This window comes from Eleutherodactylus coqui, chromosome 1 (assembly GCF_035609145.1).
Source record: "Eleutherodactylus coqui strain aEleCoq1 chromosome 1, aEleCoq1.hap1, whole genome shotgun sequence".
NCBI lineage: Eukaryota > Metazoa > Chordata > Amphibia > Anura > Eleutherodactylidae > Eleutherodactylus > Eleutherodactylus coqui.
The window spans coordinates 232,965,006-232,992,886 of record NC_089837.1 but is presented as its reverse complement, the minus strand read 5'-3'; the positions used below and the strand labels follow the sequence as shown (position 1 = coordinate 232,992,886).

Genomic DNA, 27,881 nt, shown 5'->3' with positions numbered 1-27,881 from the left:
CCGTGTAGTGGCCAGCACTGGTAACTGCAGGCGCAGCTCTCATTAAAATAAATGATACCTGTGCCAGCAATTACTAGCATTGGCCACTACAGGGGTTTGGAGCTTAATGCTTCCGCTCCATACAACTGTGTGTTGTGGAACTAACAGAGGACACCTGATCCGCTGATCAGCCAGGGTCCCAAGCAGTGGACTCCAGCCAATCACCTATTGATAACATATACTAAGGATCCACCATCAATAATATATGCTTAGAAAACTCCTTTAACAACTCATGCAAACAGAAGATCCATGACTAAAGAGTCTCTATGGTTCTATATTATGTGGTCATAGGCACTTCATATGCTGCTACTTAAATGAGGCATTGTATCGTCCTCTAGAGTCAACTCTTTTAGGAGAGAATAAGATACTAGTACAGTGTGCTTTGGAGCATTCCACCTTTTTTCTTGTGTATTCTGTAAGAATCTGATATAGAAAGCCTCTGTGACACCTTTCTATGAACCCAGAGAAACATGAAGGTACAATTTGGCCCGTAGCTGTGTCTTTCTGCAGTATTGTGTGCAGGAGGATTTAGACATGTAGTCATATATTTACTAACTGGATAGTTCGTTTGTGAACTCTTCAGTCACTAATGTAGTGGCATTGTTGCAAAAAGTAAATTTGAAGCCATTTTCACTTATTCCATTAAAAGTAACTAATTCATCTGCATACAAGCCAGTTCTATGAAAGTACCATGTAATAACAAATATTCATATGCAAGCTATAGCAAAACTTTGATATGATGGATCAGACATAGCCTTTTAAAAGCTGATAATAAATAGATCAACATATCCAAGCTATTAGAGGTATCCGTATCACAGGAGATAAACCTCCAGCCTCTATAGGAATACAGCAGTACTTGCTAACCTATTGGCCATTTGAAAATAAATATGATAAAGAACACATATAGAATATACACACTCACAGATTTAGGATACATTAAAGTTAGAACAAATTATATTGAAAAAGTAGTGCAGAAAGGCCGGGTTTCCATGTAACGATAACTGCATGCATTCGAAACTCCGACCACCCGCGGCCACCACTAACCTCATGATCTGGCCAGCACTACCATAAAGGACATGCGGCTATTGGCTGCTGCTGGTCGGCAGGGCTTTGAATACATGTGGTTACTGCAATATGGAGACTCAGCCATAGAGTGATTTGTGGTAACTGATATTTAGTACTGGTGACTTTAATCTCTTCAATTAGTGGAAATGATGCTTGGTAACAGAGCAAATCACAAACTACAATAGCTATCAATGACAAAATGAATGCACCTTATACAAATTACTAATAGAAGGAGCTATGGCAACACCTCCTTCATTCTGTGTAATATTATAATCAGCTGTGAAGAACAGTTTGGACACTGACCAAAACCACAGTAAAAAAACACAAGCGTGTAACTTCTGCTAAATTTAGAGAGTGATTGTTGCTTACTGTCTGTGAACACACTAACCCGTAGTAATCATTGTACAATACCGAAGACATAACTACTATCAACAATAAAATAGTTCCGTTTTTGAGAAGCACTGCTTGACAAATTCATCTGAGATTCCAAAAAATAGTTCTAATTGTCTCTACTCAATGGCACCGGTTCAAACACTCCATTTTCTAGTTGGAGGAAATGGTACTAATAATGTAAAAAAAATATAAATATATAAGAAAAGGAAATGTAGCGTCGCAAATCTCAGTAACAAACCAGTTTGGCACATTACAGGCTTGGTTCTTTTGTCTTATAAAGCCAACATGCTTTGCTGTATCTTCCTAGGATGACTTTGCAAACAGCAAAGGACCCTAACTTATCCCCAGATTTAAGTAAAGCATATACTTAAATGTCTTTATGCAATATTCAGAATAAAACGCAGTGTGTTGGCTGCTATATGGCTTTATATAAAAGGATGGAGCCTACTATAATAATATACTTTTTTCTTTCCTGTTTTTTTTACATTGCACAACTTTGAATATGGATAGGTGAAATAGTTTTTCACAGAAGTGTTCAAATGAGCGCTTATAAATCTACAGAGATACTTTGGATTCTATTTACAAACCACAAGTTGGCACTTACAGAGTAAAAGCATTAATCGGTGGCCCCCTTAACACTTGTACAGTAGAGAAAACTTTTTAATATTACATTATGCAACATTAACATATATGATACATTGCCAGTTGGTACATTCCTGTAGAGAGTTTAGTTATTTTTGCAAATGATCCCTCTTCGTCTAAATCATGAGAATTGCAGATATCCCGCTAGTCAAGAGACAGTAATGGCTGCTGCGTGTTGTCGTCTTCGTTTTTGTCATTGTGTTTTAACACTCCAGGATCCACAACTGATTGAGATCTACAAACCAAAAAAAAAAAATGATTTTCAGAGTCACAGCAGAATGTTCCCAAAGCCCTCTGGATAATGTCTTGACATTCAATAATGTCTATAAATTTGCAATGGAAAACATTTGAGATTCGATACATATTCATACCCTGGAAAGAGCAGAGCAACACTACACAGCACTGTATTTCTTAGCTGCTCCTTATTCATATGCATGTTGCTAGGCAAAATGAGATACTGTGCTCTGAGAATTCAGACCTCCTCCCGCATCCTCCTAGAAAAGTATATTTAGGTCTATTAAGAAATACAGTTTATGAATTATGAATAATATTAATCTAGGTTACATTATTTATACTCAGTCAGGACATATAGAGGGAGATTTATTAAGATAGGCGTTCCATGCACCCATCGGAAATTGAGGTGTCAGATTATTTTGTGCAGGGGTTTTAAAAAGTGCGCTCTTTTAATAAATTTGCGGATTTTTGGTCAAAAAAATCGGAAAATGAAGTATACGTATGCCAAGTTTAAGCAGGTGCAGATTTGCAATACAATTTGCACCATTTCCTGGCGTTAAAATGAATAAACATGTGGCTGTTGGTTGTTCCTACCAGCTATGTGAGAACTTGCTTATGGTCACCTCTCCAATGGGGAGTGATCTCCCTGTTATACTCTTGTAGGAACCAACCTTCACCTGGTGTGAAGTTACCCTACATCCAATGTTGGGAGCAGGACCTTAGTATCTATCTTGCTTCCCAGATGGAAGAATTGTTGCTTTTTCATCTCTAAACGTGAATCCTCTATAAAAATATTACATAGCTCTTATTTAGTTCCTATGAAAATTCATAAGATTTTCCCTAATTGAGTTAGAAGTTGCATTCATCAGGAGTCAACGCTGCATATACGGTGATCTAGTCCAAGGGTAAGATTGATTAGGAGACATGTAGTCGATTTGATTTCAAGAGTCATCAATATTGATTTCAAGAGTCATCAATATTGATTTCAAGAGTCATCAATAAGTCTTGCCCTCTTACTCCCTCTGTTAATCACCTGGCCGATGAACCACCTGGGCTCAATAACCAACAACATAAGTTAGCATAAATTATTTGCATGCCTGCTAAAATTCCCGTAGCTCCCCACGGTCAGCCTATCAATCAACTCTGTTAAACCTGGGGTGTCCAGAATGATGTTGTACAAGAAATTGTCAGTCATGAGAAATGATAGGATGGATTCCTTTGTGAAGAGCTAGTAACCCTGGTCTAGTTTCCTACATATTCCCGGCTTACCACGATTGATGCTGATCTAATGAAAGCCTGTAAATTCCTAGTCCCATGAGAGTAACATCATATCATTTCTAATGCACCTAATCTTCTCTACAGCATGAATCAATAAATACATTTTTTCCGCAGTTTGATACAACCAGTGTTCCAACAATAACATTTATGTTTCTTTTATTTATTGTGACAACATTATGAAATTATGCAACATGTTGTCAAGTTTCTTACATTTTGCCTCTCTAGGTTATCTTCATTATGGGATAATGCCTACAGCCATATTTATGCCACGTTCCCCGCGGCATAAATCCGTGGTGGAATAATGCAGCTATTAGCTTCAATTGAATCTAATGGCTCAGTCTTCAAATGTGGAATTCTGTTGCAGATTTACGCCGTGGGAAAAAAATCACGGCTTGTTCTATTTTACCGTGTTTTTCCATGGCGGGATGTCTCCATTAATATAGTATTAAATTAGACTGTGGAAAAATGCGGTAAAAAGCACATTTTTCCACGATTGCCAGTGGGGGCTTTTTTTTGTTTACCCCCGCGGGGTTTCCATGGCGTAAAATGGCGGGCATATCCCACTCTGTCCATAGAAAGGAGGCCTAAGTATTGAATACTGGACTGGAAAACCCTTTAATAGAACATTTATTAAAAGAAGGGTGAATGACAGGGGTCGGCTTTCCTCTGAGACCTAGGAAGGGCTCCAGTAATTTACATGCTGTAACCCTTTCACTGCTGGAAAGTTGACATGTGCTCCTCATACTGCTGCGAAGAAGTGAGGACAATTAGGAATTTAAGGGCTATTCAATATAAATATTCAATGGCCACTGAGTCCTACAGCAAGTATAGCATTTATATCAGGACTGTAAGGCCTCCATCATGCAGACGTTTTCCTACAGCGTTTAGCGCTGCCTATTCAACATAGTGCTAAACACTGTACAAGGCTCCCACTCAATGGGGCCGTTCACACAAGCATCAAAACGCTGTGCTTTGACAGCAATACATGTCCTATCTTCGGCCGTTTGCAGCCCTGCATCTCCCATTAAAATGAATGGGCAGCGGTAGCAGCACTGCTGAAAGTGCAGCACAACTTGGTGCCGCATTTTAGGTAGCGCTAAACGCTGTGCTAGCAGCACTACAAAAAAAATTTATACTCATCGATGCTGGTGCTGTCCAGGTCCCTGGCAGTGCTTTCTAGGGCTCTGGGCACTTGTCAGAGGATCTATTACTATTGAAAGCATTCAAAGACCCTCCGCCTCCAGCATGAGATTGCTTTGATTGGCTAATCTAGCGCCAATCACTGCCAGCACTGGATGCACCAATCATAGCCATTCAATAAATGAATGGCTCGCAGCTCAACCAATCCGAGAAAATCTCTTGCTGGAGGCGTGGTCTTGGAACTCTGTTGCCAGCCAGAAATGCTCTACAGGCATAGACAAGTGCCTGGAAGCCTGCAGGGACAGTGCCTATTGGGTGAGTATTTGATTTTTTTTCAGCTGTCTTAACTGCGTTATCAGTTGTGCTGCTGAAAACGCAGCCAAAATATTGGCATAACGCATGCCAACGCTAATAAAATCGCAGTAAATGCAACATTGAAAAACGCTGCGTGTGAGGGAGGCCTAAGGAGGAGGCACTTTACACACTAAGGGATTTCTAACAGATGGCAGCTCAGGCTCCTTCTGTAGTAATAGGTAGAAGGTAGCATATGGTCTGTCATTTGTAAGTTCTTGTGAGTCTTCAACAAAGGGAAGTGCAGTCTATGAAACTCTTATATGTCATTGTGTATTACATTCACTCCAAGTCATAAGTTTTTAAAGAGGATAAAAAACCTTCAATACTTCTGGAGTGAAACCCAGCAATCTAAGTGGTGAGGGAACCCTTGGGCCCTCTTAGCTTTTGCGCCCGGTGCAATTGCGACTCCTGTGACCCTTATTGCTACACCACTGCATACTGGAATCACCATTAGTTTCCCTTTAGGGTTTTATCTGGAATGAAATTCTGTTTCGTCTACATTCATTTGCATACTTGTTAAAATAGCATAATATGCGTCAATGGATAGTGCATCAAGAGTCATTCTCTACAATGCACCAGCAGCAAGTTACTACTTGGGAATTACAGATCCGAATTCCCTTCACAGAAGTCAATGCAGTGTAAAAATACAATCCTTAATACGCTGTTTTATTTTATGTGGAGAATATTGATCCATAATAAGGATTTGTGTCCCTGTTATAAACGACCCATAGAAATCAACACAGTTCCAAACCTGAATCCATATTTTCGACTATAGGGTAGTAAAGATCAGTAATGCATATCTATACACGTAATTCATGTCTATTGAGAAGATACTGATGAGCAGTTTTTCCATCAACATGCCAAACGTACATTAAAATTGTTTATTCATCTGTATTGTGGAGCAATACTACAGCGTGAGAATGACCAAGTGTGACCACCGCCATTTATCATGATTCAATAACTGAGTACTGTAGCTACCCAGTAAAATATAGTCCGTTAAATTAGAGTACTGCTCCATTTACACGGTCATGATACATATGTTTTTGTATCTTATGAAAGCAAAGAAAAAAAGATGCTAAAGCAGATTTTTCTACAATGCTTGAGCCGGTGATATTTTTGGCACATAAAGATGTAGCTGCACTTTAAAAGGGTTTATAGGAGTTATTCTATCAAAAGGACTGTTGTATCCTTTTCAAAATATTATATTCAGTGATCATGGCCTTATGAATGGACAACCATGAAATATAAGGCATCCTCAAAAAATAAGCGCTAACTACACTACCGTATATACCGGCGTATAAGACGACTTTTGAACCCCGAAAAATCGGGTCTGAAGTCGGGGGTCGTCTTATGCGCCGGTAATACAAAAAAAAAAAAGTGTAAAAAAAAAAAAATTCATTACTCACCTCCCCCGGCGTTCTGTCGCGCTCCGGCAGGATGTCGCTCGCTCCTCGTCCCCGGCGCAGCATTGCTTTCTGAATGCGGGGCTTGAAATCCCCGCTTCCAGAAAGCTAGTACACACGCCGGCAGCCATGACAGCATTGAATGGCTGTGATTGGCTGAAGGCGCACGTGTTAGCAATCACACCCATTCAATGATGTCATTGAATAGTGTGATTGGCTGAAGCCACGTGTGTTTTAGCCAATCACAGCCATTCAATGATGTCATGGCTGCCGGCGTGTGTACTAGCTTTCTGGAAGCGGGGATTTCAAGCCCCGCATTCAGAAAGCAATGCTGCGCCGGGGACGAGGAGCGAGCGACATCCTGCCGGAGCGCGACAGAACGCCGGGGGAGGTGAGTAATGAATTTTTTTTTTTCTCCACTGTATACCGGCGTATAAGGTGAAAGTTGGGGGGTCGTCTTATACGCCCCGTCGCCTTATACGCCGGTATATACAGTACATAAAAAAATAAATACTCACCTCGCAGGCGCCGTCCCCGTCCCTCTCGCTCCTCTCCAGGCACTCTGGCAGTCTTCCGTGTCTCCTAAGCGCTGAGAGAGCATTCTCTTCCTGGTAATGTGGGTTGAATACCCCGCCTCCAGCAAGAGATTGCTGTGATTGGCTCAGAACAGCAGCCTCGGCCAGTCACAGCTGGCGCTCGATGAGCCAATCACAGCCATTCAATGATGTCATTCATTGAATGGCTGTGATTGGCCCCTCAAGCGCCGGCTGTGATTGGCTGAGGCCGCGGTCCTGAGCCAATCACTGCGATCTTTTGCTGGAAGCAGGGTATTCAACCCACATTACCGGGAAGAGAATGCTCTTTCAGCACTGAGGACGACACAGAAGACTGCCAGCATTCCTGCAGAGCAGCAAGAGGGACCGGGATGTCGCCTGCTAAGTAAGTATTAAGACACCCCCCCCCTCCCTCACCTTTCCACTGAAAATAAGACACTGTGCCTCTTTTAGGGCAAAAATTAATATAAGACAGTATCTTATTTTTGGAGAAACACGGTATATGACTTGCATTTATCATAGTTTTTACCTCTGCAGGCTCTATCTCTAATTCTCAGCTTTCCCAGAGATTGTGGGTGGAGACTAGCTGTTATAATGTCTACCATACACAACACACACAAAAATAGGAGATCCTGCTCCACTATCTCTGTAGCACATGCTCAAAATCAGCAGCTTAAAGGTGAGGTGATTCAGTAAAACACTTACCGGAACCAGCATTGTCTCTGTGAGTAACTCAGTCTCTCATTGCAGCTTCTGTAGATATATTACCGTTTTCTATTTTCACTTGTACTATTGATTGATGCAAAATTTCTTAAAATGACAGAGACCATTTAAAGGGAAATTGTCAGGTCTCCTACGCTGCCCTGGCTACGGGCAACACAGTACAGTGACAGATAGGTTGATTTCAGTAGTCTGCCTCTTATATATATAGATTGAGTGGTTTAAAAACCAGAATTTAAAAGTCTGCTTTATGGGACTGGAGATGAGTCTGATGACAGTCATGCACATTCATATATACATGCTGCCACATACTCCGGCTGCTAATTGACAGCTCCTTCTATGTTTATGTACACATGGAGAGACCTATCAATTGCTGCTTGGAGGGACTAAGAAAGATTGCTGAATTCAGCATGTCTGTCACTATACCATTCTGCCCACAGCCACAGCAGCTTAGGGGATCTGACAGCTTCCCTTTAACATATCATTGCATGCCTTGGCACAGATTAAATATGCCTTTTTGTGTTGGTAATGCCACCTTATTTCCCGTTACAAAGATTACAAGATGCTTGACCGTTAATACCCAATAGATAGACGCAGTTTTTAAATGACCCCTAATGTCTATTTCCTGACTAAATAGCATCAATTCAGCTAATATTTCTTGATAAGTGTGCTAAATCTTTAATGGTTATTGACAAAGGCAAATGAAACTTACCTTTTCATGGTTTTAGGAGACAAATCCTTTTCAACATCTACTTTTGTTGGCATACTATATGAGTCTACATTGTAATCGTTTTCATCATCATACTCATGGTCCAAAAGTGTTCTTGCCCACGTTCCCATGTCATATGGTGGCAACATTCCTCCAAACTCAGAAGGCAGAATCTCTGGGTGGATCAGCTGATGCAAGCTATTGAGATTATTACCATGTAAAAATATCTAGCAGAGAAAACATGAAACAGAAAGCTCAATATTCTCACTTAGATGGCAAATCCTATAATTTATAAGTGTATGTCTGTGTAAAATTACAGAAATTGATTTAATTCAGTTTTAAAGACATTTCTTTTAAAATTCATTTAAAAGGAATATTTGCATTGACGACATTACAAGAAATATTCAATTTTTAAAGGTTTTAAAAATAGAATAATAAAGTCATACTCAAATCTTCTGAGGCCTCCTGATCCTGCAAAGGAGCCGTAGTCTCTGCCACCCTGGTCCTGGAAGAAGCTGAGTGAGGTGGTCACGTGACATGCATTAGACCTCATGCACATGGATGACATGGTATCACCACGAGAGAAACGCAGCGATATCACATCGCTGGCCAGTGCGATATCACTGTGGTTTCTCATGGTCATACCACGATTTTATAGCACTACATGTGAGGATTTTCGGGGGGAAGTGGGTGGCTTGAAGTATAAGCCCCGAAAATCAGCCGTAGCAGAGATTTTTTTTTTTAAAAAAAGCATACGTCACCTAGAAGAGCTGTCTGTGGCTCCGCTGCAGCTTCTCCACGGCACTGATTTTCTTCTCTTCTGGCCGGGGATTGACTGACGCTTAGCCAATCAGAGCCAGCACTCGATGAATGGCTGTGATTCGTTCATCGAGCGCTGGCTGTGATTGGCTAAGCGTGAGCCAATCAGAGGCAGCACTTCCAGGAGGCGGGGATTTTTCAATCCCCAGCCAGAAAAGAAGAAGACAAGATCGGGGATTGGGAAGAATCAAAGAAGGTATATCAGCAGCACTCAAAACACCAGGTGCACAAGGCCGACTGGTGGAGGAAAAATCTATTTCCTTACGTCAAAGGAACTTCAAAGGATGCCAAGCCAACCTCAAGGTTGTAGACCTTCAACCCAAGTTCATGCAGATATATAGAAAGGAGGTGGCAGCATAAACGGTGCTTTCACAGATGTTTCTTTAAAAAACTCGACCTGTTACAGTCTTTATCAAGCCGCAAAACCTGTGAAACAAAGTAGAAAGTCCTTGTTCCAGGATCCTGGAACATGGACTTTCTACTTTGTTTCACAGGTTTTGGGGATTGGTAAGAAGATGCGGCCGAGCTGACAGTGCTTCTTAGGTGATGTATGTGTATTTTTTTTTTCTTTCTGCAGTAAGGGCTTAGGCTATAGGTTTGACAGTAGGATTTCCAAGTTGCATCACACCACACAACATGGACTACAAAACCTCACGAATTGCGTGCATATCGCAGGACCCGTGAGGTTTTTGTGTTGAGTTGTCACATGCTACAAAACGCATTTGTGTGAAGGAACCCATAGGAAAGCATGGGCTTCACATACATGCGATTTGTAGTACTGTAGCAATGCGACAAAATCATGCGACTTTGTCGCCCGTGTGAACGAGGCCTTATGCACATGACTGCTCAACCAATCACAGGCTGCAGCTGTTTCTAATTTTACCATGAATAGCACATGACCACCAAAGCCTATGATAAATAGCCAAAGTAAAAGTAAAATAAATAGCAAGCGATCACCTCGTCTTCAAGAATCAGAGCCCCAAGGAGCAGGACTGCAGTTTTGCTTTGGGGTAGGGGGGCAAAATAGAGGCCAGTATGCTTTATTTTTCTATTTTTAACTTTTACCTGACTATATTATTTTCTTTCAGCCCTGGTAAACTCCTTTAATCCCTTAAGGATCAGGGTCTTTTGGTCTAAAAGGTCCAAACACTTTTTTGGGATTTTATCCATTTAGTGGTTTTATAGCTCTATTTTTTTCTTCAGCTACCAAAATTATTTTTGCTGCTTTTTTACATGACAAATAGGGCTATTTTATATCTTTTTTCCATTTTTTTAGTTTTATTAGGGGTAAAAAGCTAAAAAAAAGTTTTTTCTAAAGTTATAGTTGTTTATTTTTAAAATTAGTATACTTGCGCTAAAATAAAGTGCAGCCATTTTGTTATATAATTAGTATAGTCTCAGATTACAGGGCACATACAGTAACTAATTAGATTGGTGTCAGCAGTGGGTTGTTTTATTTTTCATACATATTTTTTTATTTTATTGCAGAAAAAAGGAGCTTTAGTACCGGACAGTATTTTTACAATCAGCTGAGATTAAAGCCTAGGATCAAGCACCATAAATTTATGATGCTTGGTTCTTATTGGTTTAACCCCTTGAGTGGCGGGTTTCCTACCACCCTGTCGTGCCCTCCAGGGCAGGTTTTTTAAATGGTCTAATCATTGAATTGCAACTAATTTTGCAGTTGCGTTCCAAGAGCCATAACTTTTTCATTTTTCCACTGACACAGCCATATGAGGGTTTGTTTTTTCCGGGACAAGTTGTACTTTTTGATGGCATCATTTTTGGGTATATATAATGTATTGCATAACTTTTGTAAAAACATTTGTAGGGAGATTGGGGAAAAAAAGAAATCCTGCCATTTGTTTTTGGATTTCATTTTTACGGCGTTCAACATGCAGAATAAATAATAAGATATCATTATTCTCTGAGTCAGCACCATTCTGGCGATAGCAAGTTTATACAGTTTTTGTATGTTTCGGGGAGGAAAAAAAGAAATGGGGAAAAAAAGAAAAAAAGGGGCCATGTCATTAAGGGGTTAAATTATGTACCAACTTCCTTCTCTGGGTCATTATGACACAGGGATACCACATGTGTGATTTTATTTTAAAATTTTTTACAAAGTAATGGGAGACAAGTGCTATTATTTTTATTTTTTTTTAATAATTTTTTTACTTTTGTTTTTTTAACTTTTTTTTATTTTTGTCCCTTTAGGGGACTTCCACAGGGACCCATCAGGACCCCCTGATCACTTTCCGGGGGTCTGATGGTGACAGCCCTTTACATGCTGCAGTGACAGCCCTTTACATGCTGCAGTCATATAGACTTTGCAGCATGTAAAGGGTTAACACAGCAGAGATCAGAGGTTTTCTCCATTCTCTGCTGTAAGAGCTGGTTCCTGACTGTCCTCTGGCAGCTAAGCACCAGCTCTCCCTGCCACAGAGATCATGGGCTTGCTTCTGACAAGCCGATGGTCTCTATGGCAACCTATAAACAAAGCAGGAGACTTAGAAGCAGGAGATTGCCGGCAGATCGGCAATATCTTCCTGCTTCTCATTGTCCTGCTTTGTTCTCTGTGGGTCTGTGCAGGCAGAGCATAATGTCACAGCTTGTGGCAGTGTGCTCTGCAGCTCCCATAGTGATACATAGCCCGGAAATCTTCCGGGCTACACTATTGGCAGTGGAGCTCGTCCCGGAAAATTTCCGGGCGTGCCACTCAAGGGGTTAAGTATTATTTACTAAAAATGAGTGTTCTCAATGGCTAGTCACAAAATGTAATAACCGACTCTACAGCAAGTGGTAATTACTAAGTCGGCCAACTAGTCTTATTTTATTTTACAACACATTTAAAATATGTACTGGAAATAATAACTTTGTTGATATAATGTTAAGTAAAGCATTTGGGTTTTGTATTGGCTACAGCCAACCTAAACCAAAAAGAGCTCTGAAAAAAAAACCAACCCATGAAATAATTTCCAAATCAGAAGGATGCAAGCTTCTTGAAATGAGTTGTGATCGCAAAATAATTAAGTGCATTTTAAAAAATAGTCAAGTGGGTCATGAAAAAACATTAAAAAGATTCAAAGTATCTGCAAAGAAATTGCGAAGAATTAAGTAAGAAGCCTCCAGGGAAACCTTCAGTCGCCTGTGCCACCATTTTCCAGAAAGCCAATCTTGTCAAGTGTGCAGGATGATTGGATTACATTACAAATTAAGATGGATTTAAACATCACTGAAACATCAATGCCATCTAATGCTCGTAAATATACTGTACATCTGAGAAAAAATATACCCTTTTTCGTGTCTTTTCCTTTAAAAAGGGCCTTATGACGGTATACAGGGCATGAATGTACCAAGGTTGATTGACAAAATGGATTCCTCCAAACCGAGCTGGAAAACTATCCTGTAAAATAGAAAAAAAAATTATAAGTCCAGTACATGGCAGAGAAAGCATGAATTTGTGAAAACAATTGTACTGAACCCACCAGGCAAAATAACAACAATCAAGCGCCTTGTGACTCTTCAGCAAGCAGCAAATGTCTTCGAGCAACCAGTTTACAAAAAATGCTGTAAATGAACATTTGGTTTTATGTATAATTTACATTGGCCTCGGGATTCCTTTCAGCATAGCGCATTCAGTGTGTAAATAAATTGTTATTTTTATCTTATCTGGTTCACTTCATCTGTCTTTTGTTGCTACATAACTGGCAATGGGTGTGAAATAAACTCAAACCAGTAATTAAAGACATTTTCCTCAACTATAGCTTTAAATAGCAATTAGAAGGCAAACACTGGCTTGAGTCATAAAACACTTGTCCTAGGGGAGTACAATAAGATGTGTTATAAGACAGCTAGCTTTGACCAGCTATTCTGTTCTTCCCTATGGGAAAAAAAATCCATGTGAGTATTGTTCTTTTTATGCATGAACCTAGCCATGTATGGCAACAAATGCAAGAAGTCTGATCGGTAAAGTGGTTGAGCTCGAAGCGAGACTGTGTGATGAAAATTACGATATAGTGGGAATAACAGAAACATGGCTTGATGATAAGTGCAATTTGGCGGTGAATTTACAGGGTTATAAGCTCTTCAGAAGATACTGTAGGGAACAGAAAGGGGGAGGGGCATGTTTGTACGGTAAATCCTTCTTAATGCCGAGGCTACGGGAGGATATAGGTGAAGGAGATGAACATGTGGAATCTCTATAGGTAACAAAATGCAGGGAGAAAAAAATAACAAAATACTGTTAGGAGTTTTCTATAGACCACCAAAAGCAACAGAAGAAACTGAAACCTTACTATTAAGGCAGATAGAAGAGTCAAACTGCAATGAAGTAATTATTATGGGAGACTTTAATTATCCGGATATAATATGGGAAGTCAAAACCTGCAAATCTCACAAGGGTGATAAGTTCTTGAGAACAATTAAAGATAACTACCTTGCCCAACTTGTGCGGGAGCCAACTAGATGGAGGGCCACTCTGGACATAGTATTAACTAACAAACTAGACAGAATGGGCGTGCAGGTTGAGGGGCACTTGGGGAACAGTGACTACAATATAATCAATTCCAGCTGTCATTTAATAAGAAGCCTTATCAGGGAACGACAAATAAACTAAACTTTAGTAAAGCAAATTCTGATCATCTCAGAACTACTATCGGTAACATTAATTGGGACAACGGCATTTGACACTTTTTCCGCATAGTAGGTTGATATATAAAATAAGGCAGCTAGGAAATGTGTGTATCTGGGTAAATAACTGGCTTGGAGATAGAAAGCAGATGGTGGTAATAAATGGTTTGTACTCTGAGCCAGTGGGATGCCACAGGGTTCAGTATGAGGCCCCATTATGTTCAATATATTTATTAACCCCTTAGTGACCAAGCCTGTTTGTGCCTTAATGACCAGGCCAAATTTTGGAAATCTGACCTGATAGAAGGACTCCACAGTAATATATCAATATTTGCAGATAATACAAAATTATACAAGGTTATTAATACAAAGGTGGTCAATGTACAGCTACAAAAGGACCTAGATAAGGCGGGGGGAATTGGGTAGAAAAATGGCAAATGAAGATGTTGATAAATATAAGGTTATGCACATGGGCAGGAGAAACAGATGTCACCAATATACACTAAATGGGGTACTAATAGGGAAAAGTGATATGAAAAAAGAGCTGGGGGTACTAGTAGATTGTAGATTTAACTGGAGCAAGAGGCATAGGGGCGAGGGATGAGAACATTATTCTTCCACTATATAAGGCACTTGTCAGGTCTCATATGGAATACTGTGTACAGTTCTGGAAAGATGTTACATTGCTTGAGGGGATTCAAAAAAGGGCACCTAAATTAATAAACTGAATGAGAGAACTAGAATACCTAGAGTGGCTAACAAAATTGGTATTATTTACCCTGTAAAATAGATGGCTAGGGGGCAGTATAACTACATTTGGGGACAGTACAAGGATCTCTCCCATGATCTGTTTATATCTAGGGCTGTGACGGTAACAAAAGGACATCCTCTACGTCTAGAAGAAAGCAGGTTTCATCACCAACACAGAAAGGGGTTCTTTACTGTAAAAGCAGTGAGACTGTCTGCCTGAGGACGTGGTAATGACAAAATCCATAGAGGAGTTTAAGAGGGGACTAGATTCTAGAGCGCAATGATATTCCAGGATATAGACATTAGGTGACCAGTGGATTATTAACCGGGGTCTTATATTCAGGTAAGAACTATCAAACGTTGATCCAGGGATTATTCTGACTGCCGTTATGAAATCAGGAAGGAATTTTTCCCCCGAATGAGATAATTGGCTTCTGCCTCATTGGGGTTTTTGCCTTCCTCTGGATCAACAAGAGGAGGGGGTTGAAACAGGCAGAACTAGATGGACATTGTCTTCCTTCAGCCTAACATTCTATGTTACTATGACGAGTAGAAAGGGCTTAAAAGGGTTATCCCACAATCCAATATTTTTGTCAATTCCAATGCCTTCCTAATATCACAAATTAGAATGGCACATAGACAGATGAAATCATCATATGCCTTCCTTCTACTGTACATATGTACTTAGCACTCATCACTTACAAATATGGTGATCCTACTGCCCATGTGACCAGCATTTATTGCTGGGAAACTAGAGTTCCCAGAAACGCCTGCATCACCTCAAAGTTCATTTCTATGTATTTACCAGTAACACTACTCTGCCTGTACATTAAAAAGGTTAATTGGAGTATCAGATTAGGTTGACTCCTTTTCCGCCCCTTGAGCTTGCAAAGAGCAGGACCTAGTAGTTATACAGTATGAGGAGGGGAGGAGAAGCTATCCAGCAGGGCCTGAACTGTCACACAGTGTAGAGGGGAGGGGGAGGGAGCTATGCAAAATTTATCTTCCAGATCTCTTTATGAAATATTATCTGTACTATGTCCCACACCAGAAAAGCAGCAAGAGATTAGGAAGGTAAACAATTGGTTCGAGAGTTGGTATAGGATGGAGGGATTTGGGATCTTTGAGAACTGGGCTGACTTTGATGTTGATTACAGGTTCTACCGTAGGGATCAGTTGTATCTCTATGGGGAGTTGTGGCTAGAAAGTTGGAGGAGTATTTAAACTGGGGACTTTAGGGGAGGGCAACCAGAGAGATAGAGGGAAAGATAGTGTAGACAGTGATCTAAGACTAAGTAATGAAAATAACACAAATAGAACTGAAAGAACAGTAATAGGGATATACTGAAAATAAAAATAACCAAAAACTTCTAAACTGTATGGTGACTAAGGTAAGAAGTCTGATCAATAAGGTTGATGAACTGGAAGTAATAATGTATGAAGAAAACTATGACATAGTGGGAAGAACTGAGACCTGGTTGGATAAAAGCTGTGGCTGGGCGGTTAATTTACAGGGTTAGTTTGTTCAGAAAGGAATGAAAAAAAAATGGAAAGGGGATGGGTTGTCTTTATGTAAAGTCTGGTTTAAAGCCACACTATGCAAGTATATATTTGAAGAAGATGAACATGTGGAGTCTCTATTGGTAAAGATTAGAGATGAGCAAGCATACTCGTCCGAGCTTGATGCTCGTTCGAGTATTAGGGTGCTCGAGATGCTCGTTACTTGAGACGAGCACCACGCGGTACTCGTCTCGATTAAACGAGCACTGACCATTGAATACAGCCGGCTCCATTGATAACAATGGGCTGCCGGCGAGCGCGGGATGAATTTTCGGGAAGGGCTTAAAAATATAAGCCCTTCCCAGAAATTCATCCAGAAATGTGTAAAAATAAAAAAATATATATACTCACCTGGTCCCGGCAGACGGAGTTCAGCCGCGGCGGCTGGCAGTTCTCCTGAACTGCTCTGAGTAGTATTCAGCAGCTGGGGCTTTAAAATCCCCGCCTGCTGAATGAGCTGCCTCTGATTGGTCACAGCCTCACCAATCAGAGGCAGCTCTCACTCACACCCATTCATGAATTCATGAATGACAGCTAAGAGCTGCCCCTGATTGGTCCCTGCGCTGAGCCAATCAGAGGCAGCACTCACTCACCCATTCATGAATTCATGAATGGGTGTGAGTGAGAGCTGCCTCTGATTGGTGAGGCTGTGACCAATCAGAGGCAGCTCATTCAGCAGGCGGGGATTTTAAATCCCCGGCTGCTGAATACTACACAGAGCAGTTCAGGAGAACTGCCGGCCAGACGCGGCTGAACTCCGGCTGCAGCGGAAAGGTGAATATACATTTTTTTTTTATTTTTACACATTTTAGGATGATTTTCAGGTAAGGGCTTATATTTTTAAGCCCTTCCCGAAAATTAATCGTGCGCTCGCCGGCAGCCCATTGCTTTCAATGGAGCTGGCTGTATTGCCGGCTCCATTGAATGCAATGGGCTAACATCGTTCTTCTCTGCCACAGCTGTTACAGCTGTGGCAGAGGAGAACGATCTTTATGCTGACAGTGCGGGGGGGAGGGGGGTCTCACTCTTGCCACTATTGTGGCTTAATAGTGAGACCTCGGAGCCCGAAATGCAGCCCTACATGTTGCTCCTCGCCTGCCCTATCCGTTTCTGTGTAGTTTCCATCACTTTCTTGGGTTTTGAAATTTTCACAAATGAAAACCTTAGCGAGCATCGGCGATATACAAAAATGCTCGAGTCGCCCATTGACTTCAATGGGGTTCGTTACTCAAAACGAACTCTCGAGCATCACTGAAAGTTCGACTCGAGTAACGAGCACTCGAGCATTTTGGTGCTCGCTCATCTCTAGTAAAGGTACAATGGAGAAAAAATAATAATAAAACCCTTATGGGTGTTTCTAACGGTCACCAAATATGACAAAAAAATACATGTCAACATTACGAACTACATGGGAAATCACTTGGGAAAACTGACATGGAGAAGGATTGGGGTTTTAATTAACTGTAAACTTAACTGGAGCAACCAGTGTCAGGCAGCTGCTGCCAAGGCAACCAGGATCATGGGGGACATTAAAAGAGGTATAGGAGCACATGATGAGAACACTGTTTTTTCTCTTCACAAATCACTGGTCAGAACACAGATGGAACATAGTGTACAGTTTGGGGCAGCAGTACTCAAGAAGTACATATCAGAGCTTGCACAGGTTCAAAGACAGGCAACTAAATAATAAATGGAAAGGGCAGAATACAATACAATCAAAATTGGGGTTATTTAATTTAGAAAAAAGACGGATTAATGGCAACCTAATAACTATGTATAAATATATCAAGGGACAATACAGAGATCTCTCCTATCATCTGTTTATACGCAGGACTGTGAATGTACCAACTGGGCATCCTCTGTGGCTAGAGGAAAGAAGGTTTATACAGCAGCATAGAAGGATTTAGCAGTAAGACTATGGAACTCTCCTCCTAAGGACGTGGTGACGAAAAACTCACTTAAAGAGTTTAAGAGGGGCCTGGATGCCTTTCTGTAGTCACTGATTAGTGCAGAAGGATCGATGATCCAGGGAGTTAATCTGATTTCCAGATTGGAACTGGAAGGAATATATTTCACCTAAAATTAGGAAAATTGGCTTCTACCTCTAGGGTTTCTTTTGCCTTCCTCTGGGGGAAGAGAGCGATAATCGGCTGAACATAGGTGTTTGTTTAAGCCTTACTCACTATGATTAGAGATGAGCTAACGTACTCGTCCGAGCTTGATACTCGTTCGAGTATTAGCGTGTTCGAGATGCTCGTTACTCAAGACGAGTACCACGCGATGTTCGAGTTACTTTCACTTTCATCTCTGAGACGTTAGCGCGCTTTTCTGGCCAATAGAAAGACAGGGAAGGCATTACAACTTCCCCCTGCGACGTTCAAGCCCTATACCACCCCCCTGCAGTGAGTGCCTGGCGAGATCAGGTGTCACCCGAGTATATAAATCGGCCCCTCCCGCGGCTCGCCACAGATGCGTTCTGACAGAGATCAGGGAAAGTGCTGTCTTGCTGGAGTTGCTATAGGGAGAGTGTAAGGAGTTATTTTAGGCTTCAAGAACCCCAACGGTCCTTCTTAGGGCCACATCTAACCGTGTGCAGTAGTGTGGAGGCTGCTTTTTGCAGTGTTGCACTTTTTTTTTTCTTCTTATATCGGCCGTGCAGAGCATTGCGTCCTGCAGTAATTTTACATAGTGCAGGGCCAGTAGTGGTAAGGCAGGGACAGAAGACATATTTAGTGTATATAGGCAGTAGGCCTTTCCAAAAATATTTGGGGAAAAAAATCTATTTCGGCTGCCTGTGACCGTCCTCAGTGTACTGGGTCTCTGCTGGGGGTAGTTGTCCTAATTCATACGCAGCCAGCTAAGTGTTACAGCAGGCTTGCGCAAAATTCTTTCCTTGCTCTGCTGTGCGTTCCGTAAGCGAAGTCAGCCTCCAACCACAGGCCAATAAGCGGCACATTTAATTACAGCATTCTGTTTCTGCACTACTAGTAATACAGCATGCGGAGGGGTAGGGGTAGGCCTAGAGGACGTGGACGCGGGCGAGGACGCGGAGGCCCAAGTCAGGGTGTGGGCACAGGCCGAGCCAGTGCGGTGGCCAGAGGTAGAGGCAGGGCCAGACCGAATAATCCACCAACTGTTTCCCAAAGCGCCCCCTCGCGCCATGCCACCCTGCAGAGGCCAAGGTGCTCTAAGGTGTGGCAGTTTTTCACAGAGACAGCTGACGACCGACGAAAAGTGGTGTGCAACCTTTGTCGCGCCAAGATCAGCTGGGGAGCCACCACCACTAGCATGCACAGGCATATGACGGCCAAGCACCCCACAAGGTGGGACGAAGGCCGTTCACCGCCTCCGGCTTGCACCACTGCCTCTCCCCCTGTGCCCCAACCTGCCACTGAGATCCAACCCCCCTCTGAGGACACAGGCACAAGTGCCTACTGGCCTGCACCCACACCCTCACCTCCGCTGTCCTCAGCCCCATCCAGCAATGTCTCTCAGCGCAGCGTCCAGACGTCGCTAGCGCAACTGTTTGAGCGCAAGCGCAAGTACGCCGCCACGCACCCGCACGCAGAAGCGTTAAACGTGCACATTGCCAAATTGATCAGCCTGGAGATGCTGCCGTATAGGCTTGTGGAAATGGAGGCTTTCAAAAGCATGATGGCGGCGGCGGCCCCGCGCTACTCGGTTCCCAGTCGCCACTACTTTTCCCGATGTGCCGTCCCAGCCCTGCATGACCACGTCTCCCGCAACATTGTACGCGCCCTCACCAACGCGGTTACTGCCAAGGTCCACTTAACAACGGACACGTGGACAAGCACAGGCGGGCAGGGCCACTATATCTCCCTGACGGCACATTGGGTGAATTTAGTGGAGGCTGGGACAGAGTCAGAGCCTGGGACCACTCACGTCCTACCCACCCCCAGAATTGCGGGCCCCAGCTCGGTGCTGGTATCTGCGGCGGTGTATGCTTCCTCCACTAAACCACAATCCTCCTCCTCCAACGCAACCTCTGTCTCGCAATCAAGATGTGTCAGCAGCAGCAGCACATCGCCAGCAGTCGGTGTCGCTCGGCGTGGCAGCACAGCGGTGGGCAAGCGTCAGCAGGCCGTGCTGAAACTACTCAGCTTAGGAGAGAAGAGTCACACGGCCCACGAACTGCTGCAGGGTCTGACACAGCAGACCGACCGCTGGCTTGCGCCGCTGAGCCTCCAACCGGGCATGGTCGTGTGTGACAACGGCCGTAACCTGGTGGCGGCTCTGCAGCTCGGCAGCCTCACAAACGTGCCATGCCTGGCCCATGTCTTTAATTTGGTGGTTCAGCGATTTCTGAAAAGCTACCCACACTTGTCATACCTGCTCGGAAAGGTGCGCCGGGTCAGCGCACATTTCCGCAAGTCCAAGACGGACGCTGCCACCCTGCAACATCGGTTTAATCTGCCAGTGCACCGACTGCTGTGCGACGTGCCCACACGGTGGAACTCTACGCTCCACATGTTGGCCAGACTCTATGAGCAGCGTAGAGCTATAGTGGAATACCAACTCCAACATGGGCGGCGTAGTGGGAGTCAGCCTCCTCAATTCTTTACAGAAGAGTGGGCCTGGTTGGCAGCCATCTGCCAGGTCCTTGGAAACTTTGAGGAGTCTACCCAGATGGTGAGCGGGGATGCTGCAATCATTAGCATCACCATTCCTCTGCTATGCCTCTTGAGAAGTTCCCTGCAAAGCATAAAGGCAGACGCTTTGCACTCGGAAACGGAGGCGGGGGAAGACAGTATGTCGCTGGATAGTCAGAGCACCCTCATGTCTATATCTCAGCTCGTTGAGGAGGAGGGGGAGGAGCATGAGGAGGAGGGGGAGGAGCATGAGGAGGAGGGGGAAGAGACAGCTTGGCCCACTGCTGAGGGTACCCATGCTGCTTGCCTGTCATCCTTTCAGCGTGTATGGCCTGAGGAGGAGGAGGAGGAGGAGGATCCTGAAAGTGATCTTCCTAGTGAGGACAGCCATGTGTTGCGTACAGGTACCCTGGCACACATGGCTGACTTCATGTTAGGATGCCTAGGAGACCCTCACGTTACACGCATTCTGGCCACTACGGATTACTGGGTGTACACACTGCTCGACCCACGGTATAAGGAGAACCTTTCCACTCTCATACCCGAAGAGGAAAGGGGTTCGAGAGTGATGCTATACCACAGGACCCTGGCGGACAAACTGATGGTAACATTCCCATCCGACAGCGCTAGTGGCAGAAGGCGCAGTTCCGAGGGCCAGGTAGCAGGGGAGGCGCAGAGATCAGGCAGCATGTACAGTGAAGACAGGGGAACATTCTCCAAGGCCTTTGCCAGCTTTATGGCTCCCCAGCAAGACTGTGTCACCGCTCCCCAGTCAAGGCTGAGTCGGCGGGAGCACTGTAAAAGGATGGTGAGGGAGTACGTAGCCGATCGCACGACCGTCCTCGGTGATGCCTCTGCCCCCTACAACTACTGGGTGTCGAAGCTGGACACGTGGCCTGAACTCGCGCTGTATGCCCTGGAGGTGCTTGCTTGTCCTGCGGCTAGCGTCTTGTCAGAGAGGGTGTTTAGTGCGGCTGGGGGAATCATCACGGATAAGCGTACCCGCCTGTCAACCGACAGTGCCGACAGGCTTACACTCATCAAGATGAACAAAGCCTGGATTTCCCCAGACTTCTCTTCTCCACCAGCGGACAGCAGCAATACCTAAACAATACGTAGGCTGCACCCGCGGATGGAAGCATTGTTCTCTATCACCATCAAAAACGGGGACCTTTTTGCTTCATCAATCTGTGTATAATATTCCTCCTCCTCCTCCTGCTCCTCCTCCTGAAACCTCACGTAATCACGCCGAACGGGCAATTTTTCTTAGGCCCACAAGGCTCAGTCATATAATTTTTGTAAACAATTTTTATACGTTTCAATGCTCATTAAAGCGTTGAAACTTGCACCTGAACCAATTGTTATTTTAACTGGGCTGCCTCCAGGCCTAGTTACCAATTAAGCCACATTAACAAAAACGATTAATGGGTTTCACCTGCCCTCTTGGTTGGGCATGGGTAATTTTTCTGAGGTACATTAGTACTGTTGGTACACCAATTTTTTTGGGCCCTCGCCTACAGTGTAATCCAATTAATTTTTTGCCCACCTGCATTAAAGCTGACATTACATCAGCTGTGCTGGGCACAGCAATGGGATATATTTATGTACCGCCAGTGGCTTCCTGGGACCCACCCATGCTGTCGGTCCACATGGACTTATAAAAAACTCGAGCCTGACTGGGGCATGCAGTTTGGGCCGAAGCCCACCTGCATTTAATCTGACGTTAGCTCTGCTGTCCAGGGCACTGCAATGGGATACATTTATGTACAGCGGGTGGGTTCCAGGGAGCCACACATGCTGTGGGTGCACACGGAATTCCCATTGCGGAGTTGTACCTGCCTGTGACTATTTATTAAAAAACGCAGTCTGACTGGGGCATGCAGACACCTTGACAGAATGAATAGTGTGTGGCACATAGGTTCCCCATTGCTATGCCCACGTGTGCAGCTCCTGATGGCGGTGGCACAGGATTATATTTCTCATTGCTTCTGTACAGCATTGTGGGCTATCGTCCTGCCCCTTTTAAAGAGGGTCGCTGCCTGGCCGTGCCAACCCTCTGCAGTGTGTGCCTGCGGTTCCTCCTCATGGCAGACGCACTTATAAATAGACATGAGGGTGGTGTGGCTATGAGGCCAGCGTGTGGCATGAGGGCAGCTGCAGGCTGCGCAGGGACACTTTGGTGTGCGCTGTGGACACTGGGTCGTGCAGGGGGGCGGGAGGGGGGGGCAGCATGTAACCCAGGAGAAGTGGCAGCGGAGTGTCATGCAGGCAGTGATTGTGCTTTGTTGGAGGTAGTGTGGTGCTTAGCTAAGGTATGCATTGCTAATGAGGGCTTTTCAGAAGTAAAAATTGTTGGGAGGGGGGGGGGCACTCTTGCCGCTATTGTGGCTTAATAGTGGGACCTGGGAACTTGAGATGCAGCCCAACATGTAGCCCCTCGCCTGCCCTATCCGTTGCTGTGTCATTCCCATCACTTTCTTGAATTGCCCAGATTTTCACAAATGAAAACCTTAGCGAGCATCGGCGATATACAAAAATGCTCGGGTCGCCCATTGACTTCAATGGGGTTCGTTACTCGAAACGAACCCTCGAGCATCGCGTAAATTTAGTCTCGAGTAACGAGCACCCGAGCATTTTGGTGCTCGCTCATCTCTACTCTGCATGCCGCCACTGTCATGCGTACCATAGGTTTGCCACCACTGGTCTCTTTGTTTTTCACCGTTTGAGATTCCTTTTGGTTTATATTCACAAAAAAAGACACCAACAACTAAAAAGGCCAAAATCTCACAATATGTGAGAACAGAAGGCCACAGAGTATACCTTGTAACTTTGTAAAATGTTCTTGTTTTGCACAGCGTATTTTAATTCCTCTCACTGCACAGGTAGCTGCGTAGGGCCTACAAATAATTCATAGTGGATGCATTTGTGACCATGAACAATGTCTAAAGCCACAAACAGAGGATATCAATATTCCCCACGTCAAGTGCAGTTTGTCTGTCTGTTTTGCTGCTATACACAGTGACCCAAGGAGAAATATATGCTCTAGAAATACATCTCCCACTGTGCAGATCAAATTTTGGATAGGCATATAGATGCGATGCAGTTTTTTTCTCTTGTCCTTCCTATCTTCTTTTACAACCCAGTTTACTTCTCAGCTGGTAAACAAGCTTTCACACCCAGTAGCAATATATACTCTGTAGAGTATTTGTTCCTCACAGAGCACGTTTTGTATAGGCTTATAAACATGATGCAGCGTCTCTGTCCTTTGCTCAGATGTAAAATGGCCCTTGGGCCTATGTTACACATGGCTAGGTTTTTTGATGCAAGTGGCCAATTTAAACTGCTGCCCACATGCAAGATGGAGGATACAGTTGGTGACATCATCAATGAACCCTGACTACTTATTAGCTGCACTCTCACCTCAGTAGCAGGTATTTTGAGAAATTTAATTTCCAAAGTATTTAATCAAAAAACAAGTTGGACTTGGATTGATGAAGTTTTTCCACCTGGCTGATCAAGACGAGCAACACTAATACCGAATTATGAGACAGGAATGGGTGGATCTCCACAGAAGAAGTAATGGGATGTTAGGGACCTTTCACACATGATGGAATAGGCAGCAAGACATATTATAAGCCGCAGTAAATTATGCACCAAAATCTGTACGCTTCCTGCAGACTTTGATGTAGAATTGAAAATGATTGAAAACAGGCCTGCAAAATCTGTAGTAAGCACAGTATTATACATGGAATTGCGTATTTACAGTGTTTTTACGCACCCGAATTATTTAAATGGGTTATGCGTGAAATATGTACTAAAACGTTGAAAACAGGACATGCAGCATGTGAGGCTAGTTTGAGAGGCCCCAATGAAATGCATGCAGGTTTAGGCTGGGTTCACACAGGGCGGAAATCCCGCGGTTTGGCCGCAGCAAAAACAGCGAGATTTCCGCCGGGAGAACCGCCGTGGAAAAACCTGCGGCGGCTTTGAAGCGGCCCGACCGCTCGCTCTTCTGCTGTGGCCGGCGCTCCCATAGACGAGAGCGCGGCCGCAGCTGAAAGAAAATATAAATAGACATGCTGCATATTCTAAAGCCGCGGCCTGACTTACGGCAACAGATTGGCCGTCCCGTGTGGACGAGATTTCTGAGAAATCTCGTCCACATGGCTGGCTAATCGCAAGATTAGCGGTCGCAGGCGGATTTGCAGCGGCGAAATTCTGCGCAGAATTTCCGCGGCAAATCCGCCCTGTGTGAACCCAGCCTTAATGTTGTGTATTTCATAATATGGAGCAAAAAAAAAACACTCGTGTGAGAGTAGCCTTATGATATAACCACCAAACAGCAATCAAAGCAATTCAACTCCCATTACAAATTGGTATAATTTGTCAAATTTACAAACGTCCAACTGCTTACAAATAAACTATCAAACAAGAACAATTAAAATCAACACAACTAATATAACAAGTAGTTTCTCCACAAAATACCACTTTTGATGACTAGTGCAGTCTCAGAATTATCCCCCCCCCCCACTCATGACAAGCATATAGAACTGAGTACAGCACCCGTTTGCAGCTGTATATGTCTATAGCGCTGCATGGCGTACTGTACTTGGCTCCTGTCCATCTCCAGCGAGCAGTGACAGAAGGTGTTGTGTAGTGGCTCTATTAGACCTGTCTGGCATACGATGTGTCTGCTATATGCAGGGGAAAATGGATTTTTTTTCTTAAAGTTACAGCTGTGGAGTTGCGGTAAGGGGACTAGTTGTAGTTTTCGACATGACTGTAAATTCCTGCCACCACTTACGATTCTAGATCGCATTGGCAACTATTTTTCTCCCCATCTGAAGCCCTGACATTACATTCACCTCAAAATTCTTTATGGTATGTTTAAAACTACCTCAAACAATGCCAAACAAGTTGTTTTTCAATGTTTTTTTTCTCACTCCCTCTCCCATCTCCTAGCAAGTTGCTAGCGAATCCGTAGTGCATATGCAATATTAATTGTGTATGCACTGCAGATCACACACATCCATAGAGATCAATGGAGCCCATATGTGCAGAATCTGCGATAAAATACAGCATGTGCGATTATTCTTCCACTCATGGAATCTGTAATTCCTAACCGCACATGTGAATGAACTAGTGAAAGTTCATGCCTTTCAATGTCCGTGTATCACCGCACATCGTACACACAGACAGCGATCACAAAATCTGCATTTCAAATCCAGTCCTGTGAAACTGGCCTAAGGCATATTAAGAACCATGTTGGTATCAGAACTGATAAATATGCTGCTCCCAGGACCTTCATGTACTGAACTCACTAACCAAAATGCCACGTGTATTACTACGCAGGTACTAAGTGTTCCTAGTGCTTAACAAATAAAAAACTGTCCTACACTAAGGTTGGCTTCACATGGGCCTAAGCGTATTTGTGCATGCCTGACCGCTATTTGCAGAATGAACTATGCTTTTTTGCCCGCACGTTATCGTATTTTACTGTACCTTTTGCGCCCACTAAGCATGCTCATTTGCATGTGGCAAACAATGTGGCTAATTAGTTCCAGATGTGTTCTTTTTCTAGCACAATTACGCAGTGTTTAACGCATCTCCTTGCAGATTGCATGTAGTTTTCTACAAAGCCCATTGACTTCTATGGGGACCTTCAATGCGCAAATATGCAGAAAAATAGAGCATGTTCTATTCTTTTTTTTGCATGAGCAAAATGCATTCGCAAATTACATAGATGTGAATGACCCCTTTGAAATCAATGAGTTATATTCTCTGCGTGATGCAGGTGCAAACTTTGCACGTAAATATACCCATGTGAAGCAGGCCCAAGGGCTCCTTCACGCGGACACTGCTGTATATACGCTTGTGAGAGCATGATGTGAATGCGCTGTGAATGGAGTGCTATCACGTGCTTCTGTGCATGTATCTGTGCATTCTACTGTACTTTTGTTGTGCTGTTGGGCCTGTTCACATTGGCGCAGGACACACTGACTGGGCAGCCTAATTAGTCCCCGCTGCTATTGATTAACACTATCAAATTGCGCAGTTCAGTATGGTGCCTTTTGTGTGCACAAAATACAGCATGTCGCGTTTCTATTCACCCAAAGGAAATGTGGGCGTAAAAACACGGAATGTAAAGAAACTCGTTCAAAGCAATGAGTTCTATTGTCAGCGAAAACGCGTGCATAATGGCCCGTGTGAAGGAGCCCTACAAGTGGTGTGGGAGATATTCAGGCATGTCACAGGCATGAAGGATTTATTCAGCGGGACTGGTTTGCATCAAACTGTGACAAGGTCTAAACGCTAACTGACAAGACTATTAGAAGAGGACAAGAAAAGAGGCCACTAAGTTATTGTGACTTTGGAAATTGATCTGCCATCAGAATGCCAGGCTAAATGCCATCTTACAAAACGAGTGCAAACACTACTACAAAGGCACGATGGCAACATATACAGGAGAAATCCCCATCTGTGTGTTCTGCAGCACAACAACAATTATCCAGGAGTGCAGAAACTATTGTTCCAGACATTTGCTCGCTATTAGGCCTCATGCCCATGGTCAGTTCGAATTCCGCCTGCGAAATATCATTTGCTATAGACTTCTATGGATTCTTTGGTGTGCAAACAAGCAGGAAAATAGGGCAGGTCTTATTTTTTTCATGCGTGCAAAATACTTACATGGGAATGGACACATTGAATTCAATGGGTTCTATTCTCTGCCTATTGCATAGACAAATTTTGCGCACATAAACACGTTTGTCTAAATGATCCCTTATGGCACATGTGTCAAACACAAGGCCCGCGGGCTGAATCCGGCCCGCTGCCTCACTTTATGTGACCCGCAGGGCGCCGATGGCTGATTCCGGCGCACACTCTGACATCAGTGTGCAGTCTGGATCCTCCTCCCCTGAGTCCCCTGCTCCTCAGTTCTGCAAGAGAGGACTCAGGGAGGAAGTGTACCTGGCGCACACAC

The 27,881-nt window shown here is 43.6% G+C and overlaps 1 protein-coding gene across 1 annotated transcript in view; it reads right to left on the bottom strand.

Moving 5' to 3' along the window:
• Nucleotides 1–2,203: 2,203 nt before the first annotated feature.
• CLVS2 (clavesin 2) overlaps nt 2,204–27,881 on the bottom strand; it is a 62,827-nt gene continuing 37,149 nt past the window's right edge. Inside the window, exons 3-5 of the mRNA XM_066591188.1 lie at nt 12,643–12,753; nt 8,535–8,758; nt 2,204–2,374 (exon numbers count right to left, since the gene is read on the bottom strand). Coding sequence (XP_066447285.1) covers nt 2,284–2,374; nt 8,535–8,758; nt 12,643–12,753 — 426 coding nt within the window. The 3' untranslated portion in view covers nt 2,204–2,283. The remainder of the gene's footprint in view (nt 2,375–8,534; nt 8,759–12,642; nt 12,754–27,881) is intronic.